At 48.3% G+C, this 26,143-nt stretch overlaps 11 protein-coding genes across 11 annotated transcripts; 5 read left to right on the top strand and 6 right to left on the bottom strand.

The window, feature by feature from the left end:
• Positions 1-72: 72 nt before the first annotated feature.
• EURHEDRAFT_403793 (SRP9/SRP21 family protein) lies at positions 73-676 on the bottom strand (the record flags this gene model as incomplete). Its single annotated transcript, XM_040780253.1, has 2 exons — positions 73-534; positions 605-676. The coding sequence occupies 2 exons, from the start codon at positions 674-676 to the stop codon at positions 73-75; spliced, it is 534 nt and encodes a 177-aa protein (XP_040637775.1).
• A 1,583-nt stretch (positions 677-2,259) lies between these two features.
• Positions 2,260-2,773, top strand: EURHEDRAFT_403792 (uncharacterized protein; the record flags this gene model as incomplete). Its single annotated transcript, XM_040780252.1, has 2 exons — positions 2,260-2,293; positions 2,349-2,773. 2 exons carry the CDS (start codon positions 2,260-2,262, stop codon positions 2,771-2,773), a joined length of 459 nt encoding a protein of 152 aa, XP_040637774.1.
• Positions 2,774-3,804: 1,031 nt separating this feature from the next.
• Positions 3,805-5,691, top strand: EURHEDRAFT_403791 (ankyrin; the record flags this gene model as incomplete). Its single annotated transcript, XM_040780251.1, has 3 exons — positions 3,805-4,047; positions 4,149-4,596; positions 4,874-5,691. The coding sequence occupies 3 exons, from the start codon at positions 3,805-3,807 to the stop codon at positions 5,689-5,691; spliced, it is 1,509 nt and encodes a 502-aa protein (XP_040637773.1).
• A 693-nt stretch (positions 5,692-6,384) lies between these two features.
• On the bottom strand, positions 6,385-9,062 carry EURHEDRAFT_503020 (WD40 repeat domain-containing protein). The gene is made up of 2 exons (XM_040785787.1): positions 8,510-9,062; positions 6,385-8,460 (listed from the first exon to the last, which is right to left on the bottom strand). Exons 1-2 carry the CDS (start codon positions 8,963-8,965, stop codon positions 6,736-6,738), a joined length of 2,181 nt encoding a protein of 726 aa, XP_040637772.1. The 5' UTR covers positions 8,966-9,062; the 3' UTR covers positions 6,385-6,735.
• Positions 9,063-9,247: 185 nt separating this feature from the next.
• On the bottom strand, positions 9,248-10,228 carry EURHEDRAFT_106983 (uncharacterized protein). The gene is made up of 2 exons (XM_040777679.1): positions 9,823-10,228; positions 9,248-9,666 (listed from the first exon to the last, which is right to left on the bottom strand). The coding sequence occupies exons 1-2, from the start codon at positions 9,989-9,991 to the stop codon at positions 9,356-9,358; spliced, it is 480 nt and encodes a 159-aa protein (XP_040637771.1). The 5' UTR covers positions 9,992-10,228; the 3' UTR covers positions 9,248-9,355.
• A 155-nt stretch (positions 10,229-10,383) lies between these two features.
• EURHEDRAFT_531776 (2-oxo-4-hydroxy-4-carboxy-5-ureidoimidazoline decarboxylase) lies at positions 10,384-11,133 on the bottom strand. Its single transcript, XM_040787197.1, has 2 exons — positions 10,661-11,133; positions 10,384-10,604 (listed from the first exon to the last, which is right to left on the bottom strand). Exons 1-2 carry the CDS (start codon positions 11,065-11,067, stop codon positions 10,394-10,396), a joined length of 618 nt encoding a protein of 205 aa, XP_040637770.1. The 5' UTR covers positions 11,068-11,133; the 3' UTR covers positions 10,384-10,393.
• A 2,166-nt stretch (positions 11,134-13,299) lies between these two features.
• Positions 13,300-17,475, top strand: EURHEDRAFT_531774 (putative GPI-anchored cell surface glycoprotein). The gene is made up of 4 exons (XM_040787196.1): positions 13,300-13,640; positions 13,763-13,950; positions 14,022-17,039; positions 17,087-17,475. The coding sequence occupies exons 1-4, from the start codon at positions 13,567-13,569 to the stop codon at positions 17,122-17,124; spliced, it is 3,318 nt and encodes a 1,105-aa protein (XP_040637769.1). The 5' UTR covers positions 13,300-13,566; the 3' UTR covers positions 17,125-17,475.
• A 2,371-nt stretch (positions 17,476-19,846) lies between these two features.
• EURHEDRAFT_413692 (uncharacterized protein) lies at positions 19,847-20,703 on the top strand. The gene is made up of 4 exons (XM_040782228.1): positions 19,847-20,040; positions 20,101-20,262; positions 20,315-20,393; positions 20,460-20,703. Exons 1-3 carry the CDS (start codon positions 19,901-19,903, stop codon positions 20,319-20,321), a joined length of 309 nt encoding a protein of 102 aa, XP_040637768.1. The 5' UTR covers positions 19,847-19,900; the 3' UTR covers positions 20,322-20,393; positions 20,460-20,703.
• On the bottom strand, positions 20,499-22,358 carry EURHEDRAFT_413691 (pseudouridine synthase PUS4). Its single transcript, XM_040782227.1, has one exon. The coding sequence runs from the start codon at positions 22,184-22,186 to the stop codon at positions 20,972-20,974; it is 1,215 nt and encodes a 404-aa protein (XP_040637767.1). The 5' UTR covers positions 22,187-22,358; the 3' UTR covers positions 20,499-20,971.
• Positions 22,359-22,535: 177 nt separating this feature from the next.
• On the bottom strand, positions 22,536-23,447 carry EURHEDRAFT_403786 (uncharacterized protein; the record flags this gene model as incomplete). Its single annotated transcript, XM_040780250.1, has 1 exon — positions 22,536-23,447. One exon carries the CDS (start codon positions 23,445-23,447, stop codon positions 22,536-22,538), a length of 912 nt encoding a protein of 303 aa, XP_040637766.1.
• A 587-nt stretch (positions 23,448-24,034) lies between these two features.
• EURHEDRAFT_524240 (cytochrome P450) lies at positions 24,035-25,966 on the top strand (the record flags this gene model as incomplete). The annotated part of the gene is made up of 6 exons (XM_040786918.1): positions 24,035-24,437; positions 24,506-24,688; positions 24,753-25,087; positions 25,149-25,563; positions 25,614-25,715; positions 25,767-25,966. 6 exons carry the CDS (start codon positions 24,035-24,037, stop codon positions 25,964-25,966), a joined length of 1,638 nt encoding a protein of 545 aa, XP_040637765.1.
• Between the last annotated feature and the right edge of the window lie 177 nt (positions 25,967-26,143).

Below are 26,143 nucleotides of genomic sequence, written 5' to 3'. Positions count from 1 at the left end.
CAATTCATTCATTACCCAAACAGAACCCTAATTTTCTCCCACCCGATAACAGCAACACCCCACCAACCCACTTTACCGCTTCCCCTTACCCTTCTTCTTCGACTTCCCACCCTTAGTCCCAGCATCTGGTTTCCCTTGTGCTTGCTGCCCCGCCGCCTGCGCAGGTGCCGCCTCCTCAGTCGCAACAGGCGCATCGGTCATCTCAACATCCCCTCCAGGCGCAGCACCAGCAGTCGCAGCCGCAGCCCCCAACCCCAGAGCAGCAACATCCGCACCGCCGGCCAACTTCCCCAGACTCGTAATCAACCGGCCAACCTCAGCGGCCTTATTCGTCCTGTACTGCAGACAGATTCCGGCGTAGGGGTTGTAGGTTTTTAATGTGAGGGTTGCGACGGGTGTTTGTGTTGTTGATTGTGTTGTGGAGGCATCTTGTGTTTGTTGTTGTTGCTGTTGTTGGCGTTGAGACTGGCGGGCTTGGGCCTTTTTGAGAGCTGTTGGGCGTTGGGACGGGAAGGAGTATTTTGTTGTTATTCTCTGGTGTTTGCATTAGCATATTCATTCTTATATAACGGATTGTATTTCATGTTGGAGCAGGGAGGCGTACGCTATCCGGATATGCCTGGAGTAGTAGAGCAGATTGTTCCAGGTATGCCTGGGGTGTGGGGAGGTATGGCATTTTGTCTTTTTAGTTCTTTCCGGAAGGAGGTGACGGAGAAGAATTATCAAATAATCCCACACCAAAGTCAAAGAAAAGAGGGGGGAACAATATAAATGGCAGTGTTCACAACTATGAAGTGAGTGCGGACAGCGGACAGACAGCGTGGAGATGCGAATCGTCGGGGGTTGGCGGAGACGGCCGGCAGTATACTTGGCATACAGCAGCAGTACTAACAGTAGTACGGAGTACGGAGTATCTGTAGCATTATTCTGTGAGTAGCTCCAAATTACTAGTTATGGACCTTATAATAGCTTCACATGATAAATTCCTGGGTGATCAGGGAGCGTCGAGGACGCTTCAGGGCACGTACACAGAGCCCCAACACGTTCGCTTTTACTGGAGATGTACAAGAATGTCGTTTTCATGGTTATTTTGCGGATTTCAAACCGCCATAACGCCTTGAGCCTTACGCCTAAACCAGTCCACAGTGCAAAATGCAATAATGATTGCAGAACCAAAACAACAGACTCGACCTCTTAATAGGAAAGCCAGACTAAAGCCAGTTAGGGCATGTCAAGAATTGAACGAGGCTGGGTCGCCTCACCTTTGAATTTCTGTATTCGACGTCTACCTCGAATCAAAGAGCTTGAACGCCAGGGTTGATCTAAACATGGCTTGCTGCCTGCTCAGTCATATCGATCACTTGGTGTCGAAAATCCTGCTGCTGTCTTGAATTTCGATATTTTTATGAATGTAGAATAGCCTCGAAGCGTCTCTTGTCGCGGAGAGTCCACTTCAACAGAGCTGGCAACAACGGACTTGAGCGGAGCGAGAATATGATGATTTCTGCTGGCACTTTGAAGTAACGGGGCGAGCTGGCTCGGAAGGCAAGCCATACCGGCGTTTTAGTAACTCGACGCCCTCTTGGAGAATTGACTTGATTTCATTGCACAAGATATCAATTTGTTGTTGAAATGTCCGGACCAAAATTTGTTCGGATACTCCTTTGCCGTCATAGATCTAGTCTAGCAGTATGCAGATGGTTGATGTGTTATGTTCCCGGACTCACGGAGCATTCAGAGAAAAGGAGGTTCTTCAAGAGTTGAGTCTGTATGTTCTCAACGTGGACCAGATTGTGAAAAATGGCCGAGTCCTGATACAATGCCGGGGAAGTTAGAGATGATAGCCTATTCAGTAGGCGTGCTCAACCCTTTATTTTCAAAGGTATTGGCATCCGATATGATCTCTCCCAGCCTTTCTCCTAGCCCGGTAAGGGCATTGACATCGCTGATCACCAATCCAGCGGCGAAATGACCAAGTACAACGGGCATTACGACGGACGACGTGGTATATTAAAAGCGAAAATGTTGTTTACCTTGAAACTAACCCTGTTTATGTATCTCCCAGGAGACCACGGTGACCACCATAGATCGGCGTTGATGTTATGGTGAGCCCCTGGCGAATCATACAGGACTTCAGTCTTGTCATGTACTGTTCAGCCTTCTTTTCAAGTCCTTCAGGGATATAAGTATTTCTATTGTTTATGTCCAGACATTGTCTACTATGCTCTTCAAATAGATCACTCATCCTTGTAGGTGACAATGTCCACAGAACTTGATGATCTTTGGCGTCGCCGTGAGTGATGAATTTCGCAAATCTTTCTCTTATCGCCTAACAAAAGCTTCGACAGGCGCGACAAACAATCGCTCGGAGACAGATACGATAGCATGGACGGCATCCATTTCCAGAACCCGTGTCTCAACAATGAATGGTCTCAGCATTAACCAAAACTTCGATTTCGAGGCTATAGACGGTCTCGAGGGTCTCTCGCGAACGACGCAGCAATTTGTAAACACCATGGAATTTCCAGGCGTTGGGCTTGAAAGAGTGATGCTTCGGGGTCTTTTCGAGCGCACATTGCACACCGACCCAACCAGGAGAATAGCAGATCTAAGCAAACTGCCTATAATGGAAATATGGCATAAGGCACCCGGTGGACGTTCCTTGAAGTTAACACTCGCGGCGCATACTAAACCGGGAAGAATGCAATACTCAATGTTCGAGAAGAAAGATGACTCCTATATCCCGTGGCCCCAGCAACAAAAACTACTATAATATCCCGAGGCCGTCTCCTTGGGACAGCATTCACCAAAGAAGGATGGTGTTGCAGCTTTTCAGACTGATCTGTGCTATATCAATGCATTTGGAGCATCTAGGGATCATGGCAAGGCAGCCCAGTTCCTTCGTCAGGCCATCGATGAGGGCCACCCGGTTGCTGAGGCCTTGGGACCGCGCATCTTGTATGCATGTTCGCAGAGCCCATTTCCTCTACAAAACACTAATTGTCAGTCCGTTGTTTTGGGGTTTTGCATGGTTCATAGCTTTAAAAATGAAAGAAAGATAACCATGCATTGCGGTACAGGAATTGCCGAATTCAACAACTACTCCGAATTCCGAGAAGCTTGCGTATGCGAGGTATCAGGGTTCATAAACACGAAAATTATAAACAACCCTACTTATTTTACATTAGGGCCATCACTCAAACGGTACAATTTGCTCGAACTTGCCGTCCAGTATGGTGATTTCGAACTTGTCAGTATAGTGGTGGCCATTCTCACCGGACTTATCATTCAGGCAGCAAGTCGTGAATATTCAGCCATCGTCGAGAACTTGTTGAAAACACAAAAATTGGTAACTGGCCCAACATCACTTTACTGGCTATCTTGTTCAGGAGCCGGAGACATCCACGAGAAAATATTGGAGGCTGTTTCGGGAAGTTGGTTGGACGAATCTGTATTGAACGAGCCATACTGCTTAATAGGCCGCCTTCACCCCTAATGGCCGTTCAGAATTTACGGAACGCCACTTGCAAGTGCTATTGCAGCTGGCAATACTGTAGCTGTCAGGACATTTCTGGCCCTTGGTGCTGATCCGCTCAAACCCATGTTTTGCGAGACTGAAAGCAATATGCCTTCAGAATGGACTCCAATCCATCTTGCAGTGCATTACATTATGCCGGATATTATAGAGCTTCTTCTTCAAAAGATCTCTAGTTGAACAGGACCATTTTGCTCCGTTTTAGCAAATACACTTTCCCTGAGAAAGTTCCCAATTGCCTGTGCTCTGTGCACACAAACCAATGCGAAATGACTTGCGAAGCATGGTCGCTTCTATATTCACAACCTGCGAAAAACGATACAGCTTTTTTCACGGGACCTACTGCGACGGCATCTTCGCAAGGGGGAACAGCCATAACCCAGGCGATTGATCACCAAGATATCGACGCTTTACGCATCTTATTCGAAAAATACTCTGAATCTGCGTGCACCAGATTACAAACGCCTGGAAATGAGAACTGTCATACATGCCCACAGCATTTTGCCATCCAGGTTGGCTGGAGTCGGGATAGCGAAGAATGCATCGGTATCGTGGAATCTATATTGGATTTTGATCTGCCGCAATCAGGAGGCTAGACTTGTCTTCTTATCAGCCATTGCGCCTGGCAGCAATGGACTCATGCAACAAAATCATGAGACTGCTTCTTAGTAGAGGTGCATCGGTTCATGCACAAGATATCAACAGAAAGACTCCATTGCATTTCTGCCGCTCTGAATCCGCGGTGAACATTCTCCTTCAAGCCACCGCTGATATAAATTACCAAGACAACATGGGACATACTTCCACCCACGAGGCAGTGTGCAATGGTACGAGCCAGGCTTTACAGGCGCTCATCACTGCTGGTGCAGACTTGGATAATGGCAAGAACAGTATTGGTACTCCACTGCATTTTGCTACTCGACAAAGGTATAGATCAATGATGAAGATGCTGCTCGACGGAGGGAACTATACTGATTCAAAATATTTTGATGGAAGCACACCACTCATGTTGGCAATGGACACCGGACAGACTAACCTAGTTCTACCACTTTTTGCACGAGGTGCGGATCCATTCATTGTAAATCGACATGGCTCTTCTCCCTTTTACATGAGTCTTTCCTAGAGCAATCCTATAATCCTCAAACGGATTGAGTATCATCAGGGATTCAATTACCTATCACAAAGGGTACGGATTAATGCATTGCTTTTTGCAGCAGGCAAGGGAAACCCAGCAACTCTGAGACACTATCTAGACACTATGGTCCCCCTCCCCCCGTTTCTGATGACCCTAGCACGTCAATTTATAGTCTTATACAAGGCTTGCCATACACAAAACAGCAGCAGCCTGTCGACCAGATCTTGTGGGGGTTTTGCTGTCCTGCGGATTTGATGCCAAAACTGCGGATTTTAATGGCATGACTCCCCTTCAGTCAACCTGTCTAGCAAATGAACATAATACCCAATTGTGTCGTTCTCACCGCAGAGAAGTCTGTCAAGCTCTTCTGGATAATGGGGCAGATCTCTTCGCGGAGAGAAGCAATGAGTTAACGCCAATTTCCATTGCACAGGATCAAAAGGACTACCCACTTATGACCCTGTTTCTTGAACATGCGTTGACGCAAGGTGGTTATGGGGCGCCAGTCAGGTTTACGCGGATGATAGAATCCATAGTAGACATTGACGAAGAGAGCCGTCTATGTCAAAGTGCAACAGCTCTTATCGGCGGCGTAAGGCTCCATGCTAGCTTGGTAAAGCAGGCTGTCGATGAAGGTGAATGGGATTTTGTGATGACTTGCATTGCGGTGCATTTTGTTAGTAGAGCATGTCTTCGAGAGATGTACCCTGATATGGAGGATCGTTTGTTAGACATACTTCGGATGTGCTGTGCTACGAGGGATCATGGACTGGTAGAATATATAATTCGCCCAGGTTCGTTGGCGGACATGATAGGACCAAGAAGGCGAGAGTGCATTGAACCTAGCAAGCTGTCTGCGGCCATTCAAGAATTGTGCGATATGATACAGATTTCTATGGGTTGGATTGTGGAGGCCGACGACTACGGCAAGCGGAAACCGTTATTGCAACCACCTAGAGACTCGGGTGGCAGGTCCATTGGCCACCTTCGTTGGGCCTTTCCCAGGGATAAGCACCAGTGAATGGTCGAGTAAATGGTCAAAGGAATGGTCAAAAGGATGGCCGAAGGAGACAGCAATGTAACAGAACATATGGTCTCTGGTGGTATTCCGGTGCCAGCGGTTAAATGATAGATGAACGATAGAAAGGATGATAGATGGATGAAAAGAACTAGAACACAGGAAGGCAACATAGCCGTATTCTATATGATCACATAAATGGAGCATGATCTACCTAGAATATTCCACGTAATTGCAAAAATAGGCACTCCATTTGATTACAATTAGATATATACCTAAAACCCGCACTCCCAAGCTCCTGGGGCTGGGGCGTAATGAATACAAATTGATATGTACGTGTATTTGAGGACCCCCAACAAGCTGGAGGTGGATATAGTTAACTTAGACTTCGTTTTCTTTGATGTCCCATCCTTCAACCGACTCGAACTCGTTATAGCATACATGGTTTAGGGCATCTTGAATGGCGAGTTCAAGTTGTTGTATAAATACGGCAAAATCTTGACATGGCTTAACATGCAGGAATCAGCCAATAGCTGTTCCAATAATCTGAAACTGGATATAGAGAAATGTTGTGGCAGTGAGACTAAAGGTTCCAAGGACACATAGGTTATGTAGATGTTTGTCTGTTGCATATAGTTGGCCTCACAAACAAGAGATCTCTGACTATGTGGCTATTTCCTCACGACGTTATAAGTTCTGGTCTTCTCGTGGTCCCTTCAGACTTGACCAACAACTTCCAACCTGATGATAGCTGGCGTGGAGTCGGTCCGAGAACGGGAAGGGAAAGTCGATTGTAAAATGGTTGAGGGCTTAGGACTGAAGACACGAGTATGTAAATTGAATCAATTGAAATGAATGTTCTCTTGCGTATATACGTAATGCCATATGTCACATTTCTCGTGTAATATACTCCGTGCCAACCACGTTATTCCAAACACCATGCCATGTACAGGTATCTCATCACAATCTAACCAAAACACCGTTCATGCCAACGATTCATAAACCAAAATTGCAGAATATAAAGAGATGTAAAAAAGATAACCAAAATCACGAATTCACCGGCCTCAAACATGTTACACAAACCAGCCTCTGCTTCCCATTCCTCCCCCTACTCGCTTGGAAATTCGTCCCCTGGCAATTATCGCACTTCAGAACATCCCCGTCATCACCTTCCCCATTTGACGATGCATAATCGCTGCTCAAGAACTCGCTCCCAACACTCAATTTTCGATCTGTGTCAGGAACAGGTAGTCGATCCGGAGCAAGTAGACGAGACTGGCGGTTCTGCGCTGCAAAAGCGTCGTGCGTGATCTTATTCCAATAGGCGTTGCTTTGTTCCCCCTGGATCCATAATGGGTTATCGTGGTCTTCGCCGCTAGCGACAATTGCAGTGGATGACAATGGCAAGGGAGATTTGGGGATAGGTTCGCGTTTTCGAGGTTTAGTGTTTTGTCGCGATGTTTCGGCACTGGAGCGTGCGCTGTCGACGGAGTTTTTGTATGTTGAGGGTGATGGAGACATGGTGAAAGAGCGAGAGTCGGTACGTGGCCTCGACCCACCTCCTGGACTTGAGTAGCGTGAAGCATTAGGGATGGATTTTCCTGAAGGGCTCCGCGTCCTTGCGGGCGTGCGGTCACCGTTGGCGTGGCCTGCATTATGTCGGATGACGGAATTGCGCCAGGATAGGATCCGTTCGGAGGGGGTCTTGTGTGAGTCTTTTCCGATGGACGATGCCAGGCTATGGCGCGTCGAGTTGGACCGTCGAAAGAGCCTTTTGGAGATGGTGGAGTGGGCATCCCAGTTAGCATAGCGCCGCTTCTGGTACGCGCAGTCCTGTCGCAGAACTTTGATCCTCCCCGAATAGTCGGCTACAATAATGATGTTGCCATCCGGGTGTGTAGAACGGGAAATATACGTAGGCGACTCTTGCGCCTGCTTGCTAGCACCGGAGTTCCGATTCCCCGAATCGCGGTCCTTTTCTGGGGACTCATCCCCTTTGCCTACCAGCGTCACTGGCGGTGGGTTGCAAATGTCGTATACCGGGTCTTCTGAGAAACCCAGGATCTGTTTGGTCTTTGCAGGGGCCATCATGGACGCTGTCACCATGGACGAGTGTGTTTCGAATACCTCAACCGCACGTTTATCCATGTCTTTCTCAGTGGTATTAGTGGGCCAGATATATGTTCGACGATCCTCGCTTCCACAGATGATATGCTTCCCATCGTCACTGAACGACGCGCGAATTTGACTGCAAGTGTTCTCGTTGCCACGGAACTTAGCCTCTAGGGATCGATTCCTGAAGTTATAGAGTCTGATGCGAGAATCATTGCTGGTAATCAAGAGCTTGACATCCGCATTGGAGTCGTTAGGAGGAAGAGAAATGGTGTCGATTCCCGTTATCTTACTACCCCTCGCATTACGACCGCGCGCAGACCGTACATGCATCTGGTCAACTGGTCTTAGGCCGTCCGTTTGGTATATGATGCATAGTCCGTTCAAACACCCGGCTATTGCGTACTGGCCATCTGGAGTGAAAGCGACCGATGTAATCATTGCTGGTACCGATACCACAAACGCAACGCTTTTATCCGGGATACTCCAAAGTCGAAGTTTGGTATCAAGGGATCCTGCGAGGAAGAAACGGTCATCGCGGGGGTGGAATTGAATCGACGTGACGAAATCGCTGTGCTGGAAACAACATAGACATTCGGGCCTAGTTACGTGCCACAGGCGGACCGTCCTATCCATAGATGAAGAGAGAAGGAAATTATTCTGGGCGCACTGTTAGCATAAAAAACCTAACAGAACGGACAGGTCGTACCTTGCTCCAGCTCAGGTCTAGGATACTGCCTGTATGTCCCTCAAACACTTGAATAGGCTTCGACCGGAACACTGGTGCTTTCAATTTGGGAAGCTCGTCGTTATCCTGTTCTTCATCGCTCTCGACCTCGTCTCTGTCGCTGGGCGAAGCGATGACGGCCCAGATACGAACCTTTCGATCCTGTCCCGCGGCTGCAAGGTATTTCCCATCTCTGGAGAAGACAAGCGACCATACAGCTTTCCCAGTATCATGACCTTTCTCGGACCCAGCTACCGAACTGGTTACATCCTTATCCGCCGCACCCAATATACCATCAGCACCTTGGAGTTCTTGCGCGACGAAAACCCGGTCGAACGTCTTTTCCTTCTTATAGTGCGCGCGAACTTTAAGGTATTTCGGTGGCCGCGGGAATCGAGGAATGAAACCTATAGGTTGTGCAGCGGCGTCGGGGTCCATGCGGCCGTTCTCGGACTCAGATACATCGTCTTCAGCATCGGAATGCCGGTCCTTTTTCTTGCCCGGGATTATGCGACTGAGGAAGGAGACGCCTTTTCTGTAATTAAGGGAAAATAATTTAAAGTCAGCGAACAGATCGTGTTGGTGAGACGGACAAGCGCAGAGCTATCAATCAAGGAGCACGCGCATGTCACTGTGCAGGGTGGCAAGCGGTCGTCACCCGACCTGCACCATAGACGGAAAACGGGTATGCATCGCCAACTCACTTCTTCTTCTTCTCAGGAGGTCTCTGATGTGGCACCGAATCCCGTCGGTTTAAGCCCTGCTCGTCTGCATTGTAGTTGTCGGTGCCACCGGCCTCCGCCTCGTAAGGCGCTCTCCCTAGCAACTTCAAAGGAATGGATTTTTGGGTGTGCGTGCGCTGAATGATATGCTATAGGCCGGGCGCAAGATCGTATCCATCAGCGAAACCCAACAAGGCTGATTCCTCCGTAAACGGTGACTCACTTGAGATAACGGGTCTATCGCACTGGACTCCGCACCGGGGTCCACAACAGTAGGAGAGGACGCAGAATATCTCGTGATAGAGCCACTGGCCCGATGGTTCGAGTAACTAAGACTTTGCGTAGTTCGGTGGTTCCTTCGCGCCTGTTGCTGTTGAGTACTGCTCGATCCTGATGCGACATCCGCCGATGTAGGACCTAAACCCGGAACAATACAATCAGTCAGTCAGCTGGTCATCCTTTTAGTGCACGATAGTATCCCCGCGTAGTTCATTGGTCTCTGACCGGGATATCCCTTGGAGCTCCCGACGAAACCTCCACATCCCGTGACAGGGCGCACAAGTTTCAACGTACCGATAGGAGATGATTGTGACGTCCGCGCAGGGTCAGACTGGTGCTTGCCAGCACCACTCTGGTTACTCGGATCCCTGGTGATGTGCGAGGACGAACTAGCAGAACCGGTGGTTGTGATGATGGCGGGGACCGACGAAGCGCGCGGCCCAGCAGTGGAAGCCTCGGCCATGCTGAGGAGGACACTGGAGGCTACACATGTGGAAGGATGCGTCGATTAAGTAAAGAGAGGGAGATTAAAGGTTGATGATTGCCAGTGGTGCGTCCCAGGATCGAATAAAGGAAGTAAATTTCGGAGTGCGAGAAAAGAGCGAGGAATGGAAAAAGCGGCACCAGCCGGATGTGGAAATGGATGACATCAAAGCGTCCCTTTTCGGTTTACTTCTACTCTACCGCATACAGACATGATCTATAGAGTACAGAGAATACTCTAGAGGGGATGGATTATGGGGTTTAGAGGCCATTAAAAGCTGTCTCAGATATGAGACAGAAATGCAAAGCAAGGCCACTCTATGGTCGGGGAGCTTGAAAGGATCGCCATAACAGCGCGGTATATACAACCCTATCGGACATGTCATATATTCGCTGGTTGCTGTAGTTTCTTCGCACGGTCTTTGGCAATATCACACATGGCCTGTGGTCCAGATATCAGTATCCGAATGGTGATGCGACACGAACAACTAACCTGGATATTCTCCTCAATCTCCCGGCTTTGATCACCACGGTCAATCCTCTGGCGCATTTCTTCCATGATCAAATCTCGGTTTCGACCGTTGACAAATGTTCTGCATGGAAATGCGATTAGAACTGCTCATATCTGGGGGAAATGATTCTGACATACACAAATCTCAACCCAGGAAATTTATTTTCGTATTCATGATTCAACAGACTCAAACGTTCCACCTGGTCCTCCGCAGCTGATGTGTTCAAATTGACCTGTTCCTCTCTGCTCAACTCGCTTAAATGTTCTGTAACTTGGGCGGGTGGTCTGCCCAGTCGAGGATGCGATCCCAGGATCTTCATGAGCGTCTGCCTGTCCGAAAGCGACTGTGACAAAGATAGCGCTAGAAATTGACTTCCCACGGCATCAGCCAGGCTAGCATATGAGGCGAATGATTGGGATGCTAGGACAGGGCCTGTGATGGCGTGGAGTTCCGGTGACGGTTCAAAGAGAGTATCGAGGACTTGGAACTGCTGTTCCTGGGGGAGAGACAATATGCTTGACGGCGAAGGAAGGGCCGACGGCATATTGGCAGATTGGGCGGTTATTGCTCCTTCTTTCACTGAACAAGGAGAGCTTTGGTCTTTGGTAGCATTTAAGTATGCTGTTGCTTATCGCGGGGATCCGATCCCCGCATCGGCGCCCTCCGTTCTTCCAAAATGGCCCTAAAAAACTGACATATCCTACTTCACTTTTGGTCACCTAGATCTCTTCCCTTTTAATTGACTATATAAATTATTTACAGTGTCTAATTATTAAAGGAAAGCAAGAAGGAAAAGAGGAGGGGGGGTGATCATGCGTAGCAGCAGAAATCGTGGTGTAGATGGTCTGTCATTTTGGTGGACTTCGCGCAGCAATCTCGCCTTGATCGAATCGAGTTACCGATTCATTGCTCCTCGAGACATAGCACTGTATAGCACAAAGTATGACAACCTCCGGCATTCGTAGACATCCATGAACCACGTAGCTGTGATGTCTAATGTATGCTGCCTGCTGGCTTCTATCTAATCTATCTAATCCAAGCCAGTCACAAAAAAGCATCACAGATAATCATGTCATCTTCTCAGGCTCTACTCATTAACAGCATACAACAACTAGTTTATTTATTGCATCGCTATCTCTCAGCAGACCAAGAGGATGACTTGAGGGTACGCGTGCCATGGAACTTGACGCATGCAGACAGCGTGCAGGAAATTCTGTACAGAGAAAAATGCGATAAACCCACAGAATCATACGACCCCGAAAGGCGCATTCTGGCCGTCAAAGCCAGTGATGAGCATTCCAGCCGCCACGTCTTCGGTGTTATACACAACTTTCTTCTAGAAGGTTGCTGCACTGGATTCCTTACAGAGTGAAGGAGAATTCCCACACCCGATTCGAGCATCCAATTTGCTTTGGTGCGCGAGCATGATAAGAAAAAAAAACGGCCATCGTGGCAGAGATACCCTGATACGTCTATTGTGTTCTGCGGAGAGAAGCCGCGTTCCGATCCCCAAGCGACGGTAGTATTTAAAGTGGGAATGTGGGGATTTGCGAAGATCAAGAACATGTGCTTGTTGACAAGGAGTAGTGGCTTGCCGGGCCCAACAAATTGAATGTCGTGGTTTTTGTCAGCATCAAGGAAGATAGGAAAGCGCTACCGGCAACGAGGGCTACAGAGGCATCGCGCCGCCGCGTTTGGAGCTCTCTTATAGACTTCGGGACCACAAAAGGAAATGCCCTGCACATGAAGGAAGCCCAAGAATAAGACGAAGACATATAGGAGGGCTTTGATGAATCTGGGTTTGATCGCGGCATGTACCAAGAGTTCCGCGATAAATTTGACCCGGATGACTGGATGGGTGCGTTAAATGTGACCTTAGAAGTTTGAGAAAGAGGCCCGTCTGGTCTGCAACAGCGAGGCGAGCGCACTGTGAATATTCTACCTCATCGGCCTGACAATTGCGGCTGACATAAGTCGCAAATTCTCCCAAAGACAAACACGGCAGCCCCCGTGATTAAGATCACGGATTTGTTCCTGAGAAGTTACTATGAGATTCTACGGGACTTTGATGCGTCCAAGATGGAGGAATTGGGTCTCGATCGGCTTGGGTATCATATGATGAAGGCAAAGCAAGCGTTGGCTTCTAACAGGGCGTTGGATTTTCTACGCTTGAAAGACGACTAGCCCAGCAGCCCTATGTTCTTTTTTAGGAAATGGTCATTACCACGTGACCTTTGGCATGATTTGGATTTGGGACAGAAAATGGGATTAACTCTTCATGATGTGCGTCATTTGCATGCTACCCATCTGAGTTTGACTCTCACTCATACAATAAGAATTGTAGAATTGTAGACATTCCCGGTATATTTACGGGTCTCCGTGTCCACACAGAGTAGTATGTTGTACAGACACACCGACCTGTAGAACACATCTTTCTATTTCTGGACTTTAATATGGCCTGCATAATCTGATACACAGCAGTCAATGAACCAACCAGTCCCAGTGCATTGCCGGCCCAGCCAGTGGAGGTCCCAATTAAAGGCGCTCCCCACGGTTCCTCTCCTCTTTCTCGGCCCCTGAAAGTCAACCGCCGAATCAATGGCCTCCTGAGAGGGACCAACCATACCCATACCCATAGCTATTTTCATTATTACATATTTTCACTTCATTTCATTCATTCATTCATTCATTTCGCTCTTTTAATTCTTTATTATTATAGCGGTTGATCCGATCTCTCTCTTTTTTTTTTTTTTTTTTTTTTTTTTTTTTTAATAGTGGGAGATCTAACCCGGGAAAGTGCTCCGTACTTGTCTACCCCATACGAGTACAGACACATTATTATATCTGCAGGAATTTACAGATCATCTTCATACTTGCAGGAAGGTCCACGTTCGCTTCTTTCGCACGTTTCCTTCTTCTTGTCACTCTCTCGTGTTGCTTTTTCGTTCTTTCTCTTCCTTATCGACAACCCCTCCTTGTTCTCCCTCTTCCTCCGCGTCCGTACCGACCACGATCTCTCGGTTCCAATGCGTTGCTGGTCGTCATGTCTTTGAATGGCTTGGATAATCCTGACGTGCTCGAAGCCTATCAGTCCGCTCTGACTGAAGCTGGAGGATGGTAAGTTCTGTTTCTTGTCTTTCCCGCTCTTCTAGGGGCGTTCGCGGACGCCTGCGGTCACAACGATCACGATTCGATGTGGATAGCAACAGTTATTGACGCGCGCATGATACTATATTCAGGTTTCTGCTCCATTACACCTCAAGGGATGAAGTAGCTCTGCTTAGTCGAGGCACTGGCGGTGTTCCTGACGTGCGAAATGCGATCGACGGCTACGAGGAGGCCTCTCCGCTCTACGGGTTCGTACAGTATCGTCGAAGAAAGGTAGTTCTCAGCTATTTGCCGGAGGATCTGTCGAGACTGGTCAAAGGTAAGCGCTCCTACACTGTGAATGTTGGCACCCGTGGTTCAAAGCTGACGCGACCCTTGAATCCTGGCTAGCCCGTACCACCGTTCAATTCCAATCCGTCCTAGACAAGTTCTCTCCTCACGATACCGTTTTCTCGCTGTCCAAATCGACGGACCTCACCGAAAGTGCACTGTCCTCCGCGTGCTTGTTACATGCTGCTTCAGGTTCTATCACCTCCTCTTCAGGTTCCCTCCGCCGTCGCAGGCTGATGGAAATTACGGAAGATGCAGAGGAAAACACCCCAGACAAAGACGAATCGCAGGCTCAATCCCCAGTGAGCGATACACCCCAGAGACCGTTCAGCCAACGATCGGATGCTACCGTAACGGCTTCCCAGCGTGCGCCATCGAGATTGCACCAAACGACCAGTGCCAGTGACCAGCCGGAGCCCGAAACAAATGCCTCCGATGTCTCGTTGACCATTGACAATTTCCCTGCGCCTCCCTCGGTTACCTTCGACCACAGCTCCGATCGTACATCCTTGCACAGGAATTTCCGCGACGACCTTTCCAATGCCCCGTCTGATTCGCGCCGGCTTTCCCAGTCCTCCCGACCGTCGATGCGGGATCTGGACCATATATCCCCATACATCACACCCAAAGTCAAGCGGGGACCACGGCCGTCGGTAGAGTCAAGCAGCCGTCCTCGAAGTCAAGACAAGCGGCCGGTCGCATCGTTACCGGCTGGCGTTCGTTCGTCGGCCTTGCGAAAACCCAGTCCAAACACTACTCCCCTCCGACCTCGATCTCAGGGCAATCCCGTAGCATCTCCCATGCCCAGCAAGGGAGCAACACCTGGTCCACCTCCATTCTTGGTGCCACCGCTGTCGATGCCGATTTCACGGCCTCATATTTCACCTGGGGCCAAATCTTTGAGTGCAGTATCGACGTCTGGGTTGTCTCCGGAGAAGGAGCGGCTGATGAAGGCCCTCCAGCAGCGTAAAAAGCAGATGGAAAAACGATCTGGGAAGGGCAAACAGAATCAACTTTCTGCCGAAACCGACGAAAACAAAGAGAATGTCGGTTGCGGAAAGCTCAACCACGACAAGGGAACAGCAGCTGTCGATAATTATAAAACCAAACCGGACCAGAGCGCAGAACTCCGTAATGAGGCGACATCCTTCATCTCGCCTGTCCAATCAAAATCTGACTCGGCCGTGGATATGGTGGTTTCGGATTCCGATGGCGATCAGCATTCCTCCACTATTACTACACCTCTTACTACACCCACTACTACTGCTGCTGCTGCTGCTGCTGCCATTGACAAGGAGAAGTCTAATATTAATCATAATGCTGAAGATGAGACTGATGACTACCATGGGGAAAAGGCAAAAGAGCCGATAGCAGACGATTTCCCTCTCCCTGTGTCTTCCTCGGCAGGTACAATTATTGACAGCAAGCCTGAAGATGGCCCGCGCTCGCCTAGTGCAGTCGATGACCCACTCGAGAATAAGTCTGGAAACGCTCCCGAAAACGAAATTGTTGTTTCTCCACCGCCCACAAATCCACCTCCTAATTCCAGTGAACAGGAGGTGGACGCTGCCCCTGAAACCCTCCCGCGACCTGACACATCTACTACCCTCCTCGACGCCTCTTCGAACTCAATCACTCCAATTGACTGCGACTCGCAGCATGATTCGCCAACCCCTGAATCTTCAGACCCGGTAAGACAGCACGTCACCGAACGCAGGGAGAAGCGCAAACCGTACCTCGAACCCATTCAAGTACCGACTCCCGAATACTCTGATGAGGATAACTTGCTCTCGGATGATTCCTTCATGGAAGAACTGAAGAGTGCTACGGTGCAGGAAGCCAAGCCTGTGTCCGTTGGATCGCCCGTTTTCCCAGACAATGGAGATGAACAATCGTCCTCGCCGGAGACACGGGCGAATAATCGAGCGGTCTCAAATCCAAGCGCGACGGTTAATACACAGTCAGCCAACTTGCAGGCTGTCGCTGGGGGCCGGTCAGTCTCTAGCACCTACCTAGAGACTGCCTCTGGCCCCAAGTCTCCGGCCTTGGTGGCTAGGAAGGTCAACGTCTCTTCCGGAATTTCGAGCCGTATCAAGGCGTTGGAGAAGTTCACCGGAAATCGTGATGTGCCCGCCACAGCGACACCGCCGAACATGGCTGGATCTCATTCTGCTCAATCGTTCGAAGCATTCCGGAAACGCGCTTCAATCTCACAGCCTCCTGGGAGCTTGAATTCGCCGGCAATCTCCAGAAGTGCCTCGACTTCCCGTCCTACCTCGCAAGCCGCAAACTTGACTCTCGATGAATCCCAATCAAACCTGAATGGCACACAAACCACGAGCTCGGTGTCCGTGACTGCTCGGATAGTCCGTGATACGGACGGCGGCTCGTCGGACAACCAGCTTCAAGCAAGCCCCTTGACCGTCGAGCATGAGACGTCCGAGGTCCCCATTTCTCCGAATCTGACAGCGGAGCCTGCCACCGATGACGGGGAGAAGCGTAGCATGTCCACGTCGTCTGCGGGTTCGGAAACTGCCACGATACAACGATCGGAAAGCCGGATGTCGGTCTCTTCCAAGGGTGAGGGTGAAGACAAGAAGGGATCTCGCACTTCTCGACTCCTCAACCGCATGTCATCCATCACATCAAACTCCCGCAGGAGTTTTTTGGGAGCCTTGAGTCCCTCTGGATCATTCAAGGGAGAAGAAGGCATCACGACTCCGGAGAAGTCACCTGAGCCCGGGCCCCCTTCCGCCCCCGCCTCGGCCGCTGCCCCGGCACCTGAAGTTCCAGCCATCGAAATTGGCGAGGTTAACGTCCAGTTCCCGGATACGCTTCTCTGGAAGCGACGCTTCGTCCGTATTGACGACAAAGGCTACCTGGTTCTCACGCCAGCCAATGTGGACTCTACTGGCCGTAACCTGACCAAGAAGTACCACTTGACCGAGTTCAGAACTCCTTGTATTCCGGATGAGGACTGTCAGGAGCTACCTAATAGCATTGTGTTGGATTTCTTGGACGGAAGCACCCTTCAGTGTGCTTGTGAATCGAGACAAGGGCAAGCTACCGTGCTTGAAAGTAAGTTATCTCACCTAACCCAGAAAGCCTGTGCTAACAACATCTAGCACTTGTCCGCGCCCACGGAGCCCACCAGTCTGTCTAATAGCCCAACATCGTTTCATCTTATCTTATTTACCCTGGCATAGAGCAATTTCTTTTGGCTGCATATTACCTTCATCGCACTGTGTTATAAATCATTCATCCTGCATTCTATTCCATTCTTTCCTTCATACGTTTCTGGGTCTTTCATTTTGGTTCCTCTTTTGTGTATTCTGTGTCTTCAGCGGTATACCCCATTAAAATGGTCTCCTGTTTATAATGCAGCTACATAGACATTTATATTTTGTCAATATGTGGGCATTGCGCGTCGTCTTGCCTGGTTGACGAAGTGGATAACTTTGCTGATTCCAGCTTTCTAGTACGTAGTATTATACATACCATTTTCAAATACCAGCATATAGTCCATCTAACCAAGATACATGGCTTTGCTAATTACCTTGATACCACTATGTAGGATGAAGCTTCTAATACGAACTTACTCAGATGATACACCCTACTGTACCAACCGCAAAAAAATAGATCACTGAGTCTTCGCGATGGCCTCAGCATTCGCTCAACGAGTGGCCCTGTGTCGATTCCAATTTGAGCCACGCGAGCGGACATTAGGTACGAGAAAGGAACATTTGCCCACCCGTTTCCTAACACATGAGGGTGTGGCTTCCAATTGATGAACCGTACATCGGTCTAAAGTATAATTGCAATTGGATGTAGCAATCCTGAGTAGAGAGTCACTCCAGTGTCGACCCGTCACGGATGATACCACATAACCAACCAACCTGAACTTTAAATTATATCAGTTCAGGTAAACATGACGACTCGCAGAAACCTGTCTGGGACCTTCAATCGGCGCCCTAAATGGTGCCATCAGGGTAGACACGGAAAACTTCGTCAAAGTATCCACAGTTTGTCATGAAGGGTACCTTCCAGGGTAGTTAATTTAGCTCACAAAGCTTAGAGGTGTAGTGGGTATACTTGCATGCCAGCTGCAATATCTCCGCACAGCTAGCTGGTGGAGTGAGATCAGAACGCTCTTCACCATATCAAGTCAGTTGCTGAGAGGCCACTTCGGCTCCTCGTCAAACCAGGACCATTGACTGCTTCCATAAGTCCTGGTGAAATTTCATATGTATTTGAGTCCAGCAACACTGGCATTCTGGTAGAGTATTGTCCCAATGAGCTTTGTAAACAATAACCTGGTGACTTTCTCATGTTGTCTTAGTCCTATACTTGGGCGTTGGTGGTGCTGCCATAGGATATAATACATTTATGGTGTCCAGACTCGCTACCAGATAACGGCTGTCCTGATGTTGGGCAACCGACATAGCAGCTTTTCCACTCGTTCTTGGTGATCGTTCACCGGCAGATATCGATAAATGTGATATAAATAGTGACGAGCCTTTTGGGAAACGGGGCTTAGCATTTGTGCTCGAGGTAGTATGATGATTATACTCTCCCACAAACACAACCAACAGTCATGATGCACTGCTGATGATTCCGCCTCTCAAAGTGGCCTAATAGGCTCAGGAAACTGACGCGTCCACTCGGTAAATCTTTAGAATTGTCGAACCAACACTTTGCGTCCTGGCGGGGGAGACGGGAAGCTTGAAAGACAGAAGGAAAGATAGAAGAGTAAAAATCATACAAAGGTAGCAGCCTCTATAGAACACGTGAACGCAACTTGATACTCCAAGGTAGTATAGTTTCCATTACTGGCAGTGAACGTGCTGGATGAAGGGCTACTAGCTGTTCTAGATCTCTATAACGGCCATATCTTGTTTTGGGGTCCTCATACACATTGTAAAGACAATTATTACGGAACAGCATCTTGGCCAAAGATCTCACTCAGCGTATATTTGACATGGTTTAGAGATTAGATCCTGCAGCCCAGACCACGGCAGGAACGAGATCTCTACCCAACACGGGGCCGTAGTGGCTTAGCAGAAAAAGACTTCTTGCGTGATACATCGGATAGAACTTGCTGCGGCATACATATCCCGATACACTTTGCTCAATCTTACCTATACCAGCAGCAGAGCAAAATACTCCCCCAGAATGTCTCAAATCAAGTTTTTCGCGACAGACGCATACTCGCTATGCCCGCACATCCTTCTCGAAGTTGGAATTGACTTCAAACCTCTCATGGTTCAGAGAAATGGAAAAGAAGCCCACCTCTCGGAGGACTTCCGCATCAACCCTAAATAGTGCATGTCCGTCATTTCTACTGACAACCAAGTAATCACCGAATTGCTAGCCGTGGCTACAGCCGTACCCAGCCTCTCTCTGGATAGACACCTGATGGGCCGCACGCCAATCGAAACGGTAAAAGTATTCTATGGATGAATTATCTCTCAGGAACGTTGCACGCGGGTGCCTCCGGCCATTTCTGGAGACCGGAACGCTGGCCACCTCGATTGAACCCGCGAGTCTGGACGCCGTCAAGGCCAAAGAGCTGGAGACGATATTGGAGGCTTATCAATACATCGAGGGCAGATTGAACAGGGCCCATGCTGCGGGTGACTACCTTACAACGGCCGATACCTTCTTGTACTTTTTTTGCAGATAGAGCCGGATCATTAGCTGTGACATGTTGGCGTATCTGAAGTACTCGGCTGTGAAGGTAGCACTAGCCAAGGAGGAACTTGTGCCTCAGTTTTAAACCAATATCCAGCTGTTTATGTATTATTTTCTCGGGAATAATGGCAGGGCCTAGGTTTGGAACGAAATTTGCAAATGCGGGGTAATCCTTGGTATGAATGTCCCTCATACTCACGGAAGTTCCAGCCATTTCCTGTCATTTTGGATGTTGCAATTACTTGAAAATGGCCAAATTTGCAGTCAAATCCCTAGACCACTTGGTCTTAACTGTCCGCTCCATTCCGGAGACAGTTGCGTTCTACACAGAGCATCTTGGTATGCGACACGAAATCTTCACCTCGCCACTCAACCAGAGTATCCAAAGGTATGGGCATATGGCTGTGACATTCGATTGGTACCTTGTTCACTGAATTTCCACTATAAGACATGCACTCGTGTTTGGCGCCCAGATAATCAATCTCCATGGATTCACTAGGGAGTTCGAACCAAAAGCTCAGAATGTTCAGCCTGGAAGTGCCGATCTCTGCTTTTTGACTGAGACGAATGTGGACCAGGTGCTTCAAGCGCTTCGAGAGGCAGGATTGAGGTAAAAGTTTTGGGTATTTTATTGAGGCTTTGTGCTGAGAGTTTAAATGTAGGTCCTAGAGGGCTCTAAAGTTGTGGAGAGGACGGGGGCACAGGGGAGAATACGAAGTGTGTACGTGCGGGATCCTGACGGTAATTTGATTAAGTCACTCTTTTCATGGTTTATGTGAAGTCATCTCGTAACAGTTAATGATCCAGGGTGTCAAACTATGTTGAAACGAGTTGATTCACAATCAACAACTTTGGGCTGAACATGGGCATCGAAATCATGCTGAGCCATGCTGTGATATATGAGTGAGAAAGCGAGAAGATGTCTCATAAGGTTCTAATATGTGTGCTTGTTGATCATATAGAGAAAAGAAGAAAAGGACACGAACATGTCCTGAGGCATGTAAACCCTACTTACATGTAACCCTGTATCTTGGCTTTCCCTCATCCACATTGAAGCTGAAGAAAAACTTAGACCTGTCACGGGCGATGCGCCATAATATGCTATTAAAACGGCGCACAGACATGGGTCTGGAGTGTGCTGCGCATCGAATTTCAAGCACATCCTGATTGGCGAGTAGCACACAAAGTCTGCTCCATCCTGGTAACTTGCGGAAGATCATTGATGTTGTGCATTTTGAGTGGCTGGGACAGATTGGAGATGTAGAACATTGCCCTTGAACCGTGAACTTTTATGAACACGCCAGATATATACAATAAAATCACGAGGACCCAGCCCTCGCATCTCTCTCCCTCTTCTTCTCCCACTCTTCCAAGAAGCCTTGCACTTTTGGGCCCCAAACTTCCTCCCCAGCATCCAAGTCCTTGTACTCGAGAATCTTATCAGAATCAAGTGTAAAGTCCGCCTGGCGAGTACGGGAGAGCTCGCTCATGAGGGCGCAGCTGCCAAGGGCTTTCCCTAGGTCGTGTGCGAGGGAGCGGACGTAGAAGCCGGAGGAGACGGTCATGGTGATTTTGACAGCAGGAGGTTGAGGGTTTTCGTTAGATTCGGTCTTGGGTTCGGAGGTTTCGGTGGCTGCTGGTTGTTCTGTGGGTGCGTCTTGTGCGGTGTCATCGGAGACCTTTTGTTTTTTGGGTGCCGGGGCGGAGTCGTCGGGTGTCACTTCTGTTGTGGCAGTTGGCTGTTCTTTCTCTTCTTCCTGACTCTCTGCGGGACGCTTCGTCGCAGATGAAGTCTCAAGCACCTGCTTCTCAGGTTGATTCTCCTCCGCAGATACAGCAACAGGTAGCGCATCATCCTTTGCAAGCAGTTTCTCGGCAACAGACTTCTCCTCTTCCGGTGCCTCCTCCTCAGGCCACTTATGCTCATGCGTACCCGGCTCATACCACTCCAAAATCTCCAAATTCGAAACCTCGACCGGTCTCGCCTGGATCTCAATCGGCGGCAGCTGCCCCTCCCGCGCATACTCATACAACTTCTTCCCCTTCACCTTCAACGCCGAGAAAATAGGCGGATGTTGCATAATCTTTCCCCGGAATTGTGCAAGCGCCTTTTCGACTCCCTCGCGCGTGACATGCGCATATGGCCCGCGCCTCACAATCTTTCCAACTCGATCATACGAGTCCGTCTCCGCCCCGAAAACCACAACCGCCTCGTACGTCTTGGTACATCCCAGGAAATCATTCAACTGCTTGGTTCCCTTGCCCACACCTGTAACCAACACACCTGTAGCAAGGGGATCAAGGGTACCACCATGTCCGATTTTTACATCGATGTTCTTGTTCCTGCGCTTGCGGGAGAATTTCGCTTCGCGGGAGGAGGAACGGGCGCGCTCGGCGCGCTCATGCTCGATCCAGGGGCGGAAAAGCTCGGAGGGTTTGAAGTGAGATTGCAGCTTGCGGATAACATCGGCGGAGGTAACGCTTTGGGGTTTGTGGACGGCGAGGACGCCTTCGTATATCTTTTCGCCGGACATGGTTGTGCGAAAGAGTCGGATGCCTCGGGGTAGGCTCATTAGCTGGGCAGCTTGTAATCGTGATTTTGAGGTAGAGATCAAATGAGTTAGGAATACGCTAGTAGATATGGAGGTTTCGTGAAAAGAAGGAGCTCAATTGAGTCCTGGAGAATGGTTAAGTTTAGAGAGTCGAGTCTTGATGTTGGACGGAAAATACAGTCATGTAAAAAAAATACGAGATATACGTAACTTACATCCGATATGGTAATTTACACCTGAGGCTACATAAAACATATAGATAGGATCTCTCATTCAAATATGGTCTCATATTTCCTAGCCTTCACCACAACCGACTGACATACTACAGACACTAATAGGTGAGCCGAAGGTAAGTAGGAACAAAGGCAATCAGAGCAATCCACCCACTATAGCACTTGCAGGCAATTTCCACCGTAAACAAAGACCAACATACACCATATATCAACAGTGAGGCCAGAATGAAGCCCAGATAAGCCAGAAGCCAGCTCAACCATGTTCCATGCAGAACAGAAACCAAATAAGTACTCCATCCTAACACAATTGCAGCCGACAAGACGCCCGTTTCTACCACACCTAGAGTGGTGGGTAGAGTTCTTCGGCCGTTCTGTCGGTCTCCATCCACATCGAGTATATCCGTGATTTGAATCGTGGTCAAGATAACTGCACTGAATATAGCTAGCCATTTCCAAGCTAGCATACTTGTGTCGGTGCCATGCTCTACCAGCAGAACTTCGCGGTAAACATTGTGAATGACCATCATGCATCCACTTCCTGCCGAGGCATAACCCACTGCACAGAGAATGTTTCGGCCCATTGCCGATTTATGAAGGTTGGTTCTGTTGTATAGACTACCAGCTTCGTGGAAGATGATAGAGGGGATAGTCGTCTTGAGAAGGATTGAGATGAAGACATTGAAGAGGTGAACCAACTGGCCGAGATGAATGGCGCCGCCCATGGAAATCCGTGAAGCAACAATAGGACGCCAAGGCTTATTGATATTATCCTCCTTAAGGGAATGCTCCTGTGTCTGGTTCTCAATATTGAAAACAAGGACATGAGCCCAGAGCCAAAGGAAGGCGACGAGAGTTGTGACGATGATGTAAGTTGGAGCCAACGCTAGATGTTTCAAATCGCCATATACATTCAACGAAAACAGCAATACTGGAAATATTATTGTCTTGAAATCCGATTTGGTGAAAAGAACGAGAGTTTGGAGGTGAGAAAGCAATGGCTTGCGAGACATGATGGTCAACAACGATTCCTAGAGACAGTAAGAGGAATATGAATCGGCATGGTAGTTGGGGACACGGTCTTACTTGAATATTTCGATCTCCGTTAAGTTCATAATGGAGAAGGCAATGGATTCTTGAGAGCTGAAAAGAATATATAGTCATACTCCATTTAACTGTGACCAGACTAACCAATAATCAGCCCCATCGATGGAAGTATGGTAGGATCTACGGTTCTGCAGCCAGAATTTAGCTTTTACCAACACATGCATGCATCATGCATTAATTGAGCACTTTGCATATGTGTTGTCTCTTCTTCGCAATGATTTCTATTTAGGGTTAGTAAATTCAATAGTTGTCTCAACCAGAGTTCTGCCCCAACAAAGTATTCGCTATTGTCGGTGTCCGATCACTTTTATTCTTAGTCAAATGGTCGCTGATTTGTCAATTATTGATTCGGTCCATAGCTAATGCATCATCATTATGGATACTGGAAAGGATTATTCGATCGTTCCTGCCAGACAGGAATAAAAACTCGAATCACCTTTGTACAATCAGTTAATTCCTCTTCTAGGGACTGCCGGCAGACATCATTGGAAACATGGGTAACACTGAACCTGGCTCCTTGAGCATCTTTGTAGTATTGTCTGCCATTTTATCCCACAGATGGTATTTCATGCGTGGGGAACATCATATGAATGCACATACTTGGGCTCTAGGTGCTCTGATGGCGCCCCTTGTCCTTTGCTACCTTATTCATGCCTGCTTTCCACGGACCTGGTCATCCTCGCTCTTAGGATGTTTGATTCTAACAGCTTCATGGTGGTCTGGATTCCTGTCTAGTGTCCTCTTTTATCGGTTATTAGAACACAGACTCTCCAAGTTCCCAGGCTCGTTGCCGGCAAAAGTCACAAAGCTGTATCATTTCTTTCAGTGCATGCACCATAATGATTATCAATTTCGATCAAGCCAACATGCAACCTATGGCCCTATTGTCCGAATTGGTGAGATACAGACAGACTCAACAAGCTGTAATCTTGAATGGCAGCACAGAACTCACTTTTTCTTTCAGGTCCGAGTGAGCTTTCTATTGCCCATCCGGAGGCAGTACAGGCAATTTATGGCCCCTTGAGTCGCTGCTATAAATCCCCCTGGTATGACCAGGGTATGCCCGCCGAGTCCCTGCATAGTGTACGCGATAGCAAACTCCATAGCCAGCGCCGTAAGATCTGGGACCTCGGTTTTTCCACCAAAGGTAAGTTTGTTTGTGGCTATTCACTGATGAGATATCTGCTAACACAAGGCCGCACCCCCTCTAGCCTTGCGGGATTTTGAGCCTCGGCAGCTTGCACATATCAGGCGCTTGGGACAGAGGCTTACAGAACTTGAGGGCCAACTCATTAATGTGAGCCACTGGTTCAACTTCCTCACCTTCGATATAATGGGTGACCTTGCATTTGGCAAGGAATTTGGTATGTTAGATAATGGGGAGGAACACTATGTTATGAAGTTATTACATGATGGACAGAAGCCGCTTGCTTTTCTGACACCGGTACCGTGGTTGACGAGGGTATTGGTCAATATACCAGGGGCCATGGTGGGAGAGAACAAGCTCAAAAAATGGTGCTTAGAGCAGGTCGAACAGCGCAAGAAAGTGTGTGGAGACTTTATTCACCCCTCATTATGAGAACACGGCTGACTGGATAATATTGCAGATACATCCCGACGAACCAGATATCATGAGTCATCTACTTCAAGACGCACGGCTAAAAACACGAGAAGATGCAGACAACTGGCTTACAGGTGATGCTCGGCTGATTGTGGTAGCTGGCAGTGACACGACCGCACTGACTTTGATTCACATCTTCTACTACCTGGCTAGACACAAAGAAGTATTAGCAAAACTACGCACAAGTTTGGATGCTCTGATATCCTTCCCAGACAGCATGTCTCACCAGGATGTCCAGAATATACCATATCTAGATGGTATTATCAACGAGATCTTGCGCTTACATCCACCTGTGCCATCTGGTCTGCTGAGGGTTACACCAGCGGAAGGGCTAAATTGCTGTGGCATCCTCATTCCTGGCGGCACAACCATTTCCGTTCCCTTATATGTCCTCGGTCGATGTATGTCGTTCCACATGGCAATTACATGAACAAAACTGACGGTTTATTAGCGGCTCTGGCGTATAAACAAGCTCATGACTTTGTTCCCGAGCGATGGCACGAAAGGCAGGATCTTGTCATCGACAAAAGAGCATTTGCTCCCTTTTCTTCCGGTAAGTCCATATCAAAGCTCATATATTATACTCATTCTAACCCTTCTGGAGGGAAATATTCATGCGTGGGCAAGAACCTCGCGATGATGCAACTTCGGACAACGGTAGCCTATTTGACATTGAAGTTCGATTTTTGGTTTGGCTCGGGTGAGGATGGATCAAGGTTGTTCAGTCATGCTTTGGATGCATTTACAATCTTTCCGGGTGATTTGGAACTCGTATTCCGGCATCGCCAGTCAAATGTTACATGAGGATTTTATATGAGTATTCTATGTATCTTATAAGCTATATAATTCAAGAATTTATTTATAAAAGTATAAAAAAGGAGAGTACGACTAGTTCCGAAAATTACTATAACTAAGCAAACTATAAACAAAAAGATATATCTGAAAATGAACCAGGTGGTTTTCTCTCGTCTACCTTGTGTC

The sequence above is a fragment of the Aspergillus ruber genome (assembly GCF_000600275.1).
Source record: "Aspergillus ruber CBS 135680 unplaced genomic scaffold scaffold00018, whole genome shotgun sequence".
In the NCBI taxonomy this organism is placed as follows: Eukaryota; Fungi; Ascomycota; class Eurotiomycetes; order Eurotiales; family Aspergillaceae; genus Aspergillus; species Aspergillus ruber.
Note: the sequence above shows the minus strand (reverse complement) of the source record. Positions and strands in the feature narration are given on the sequence as shown.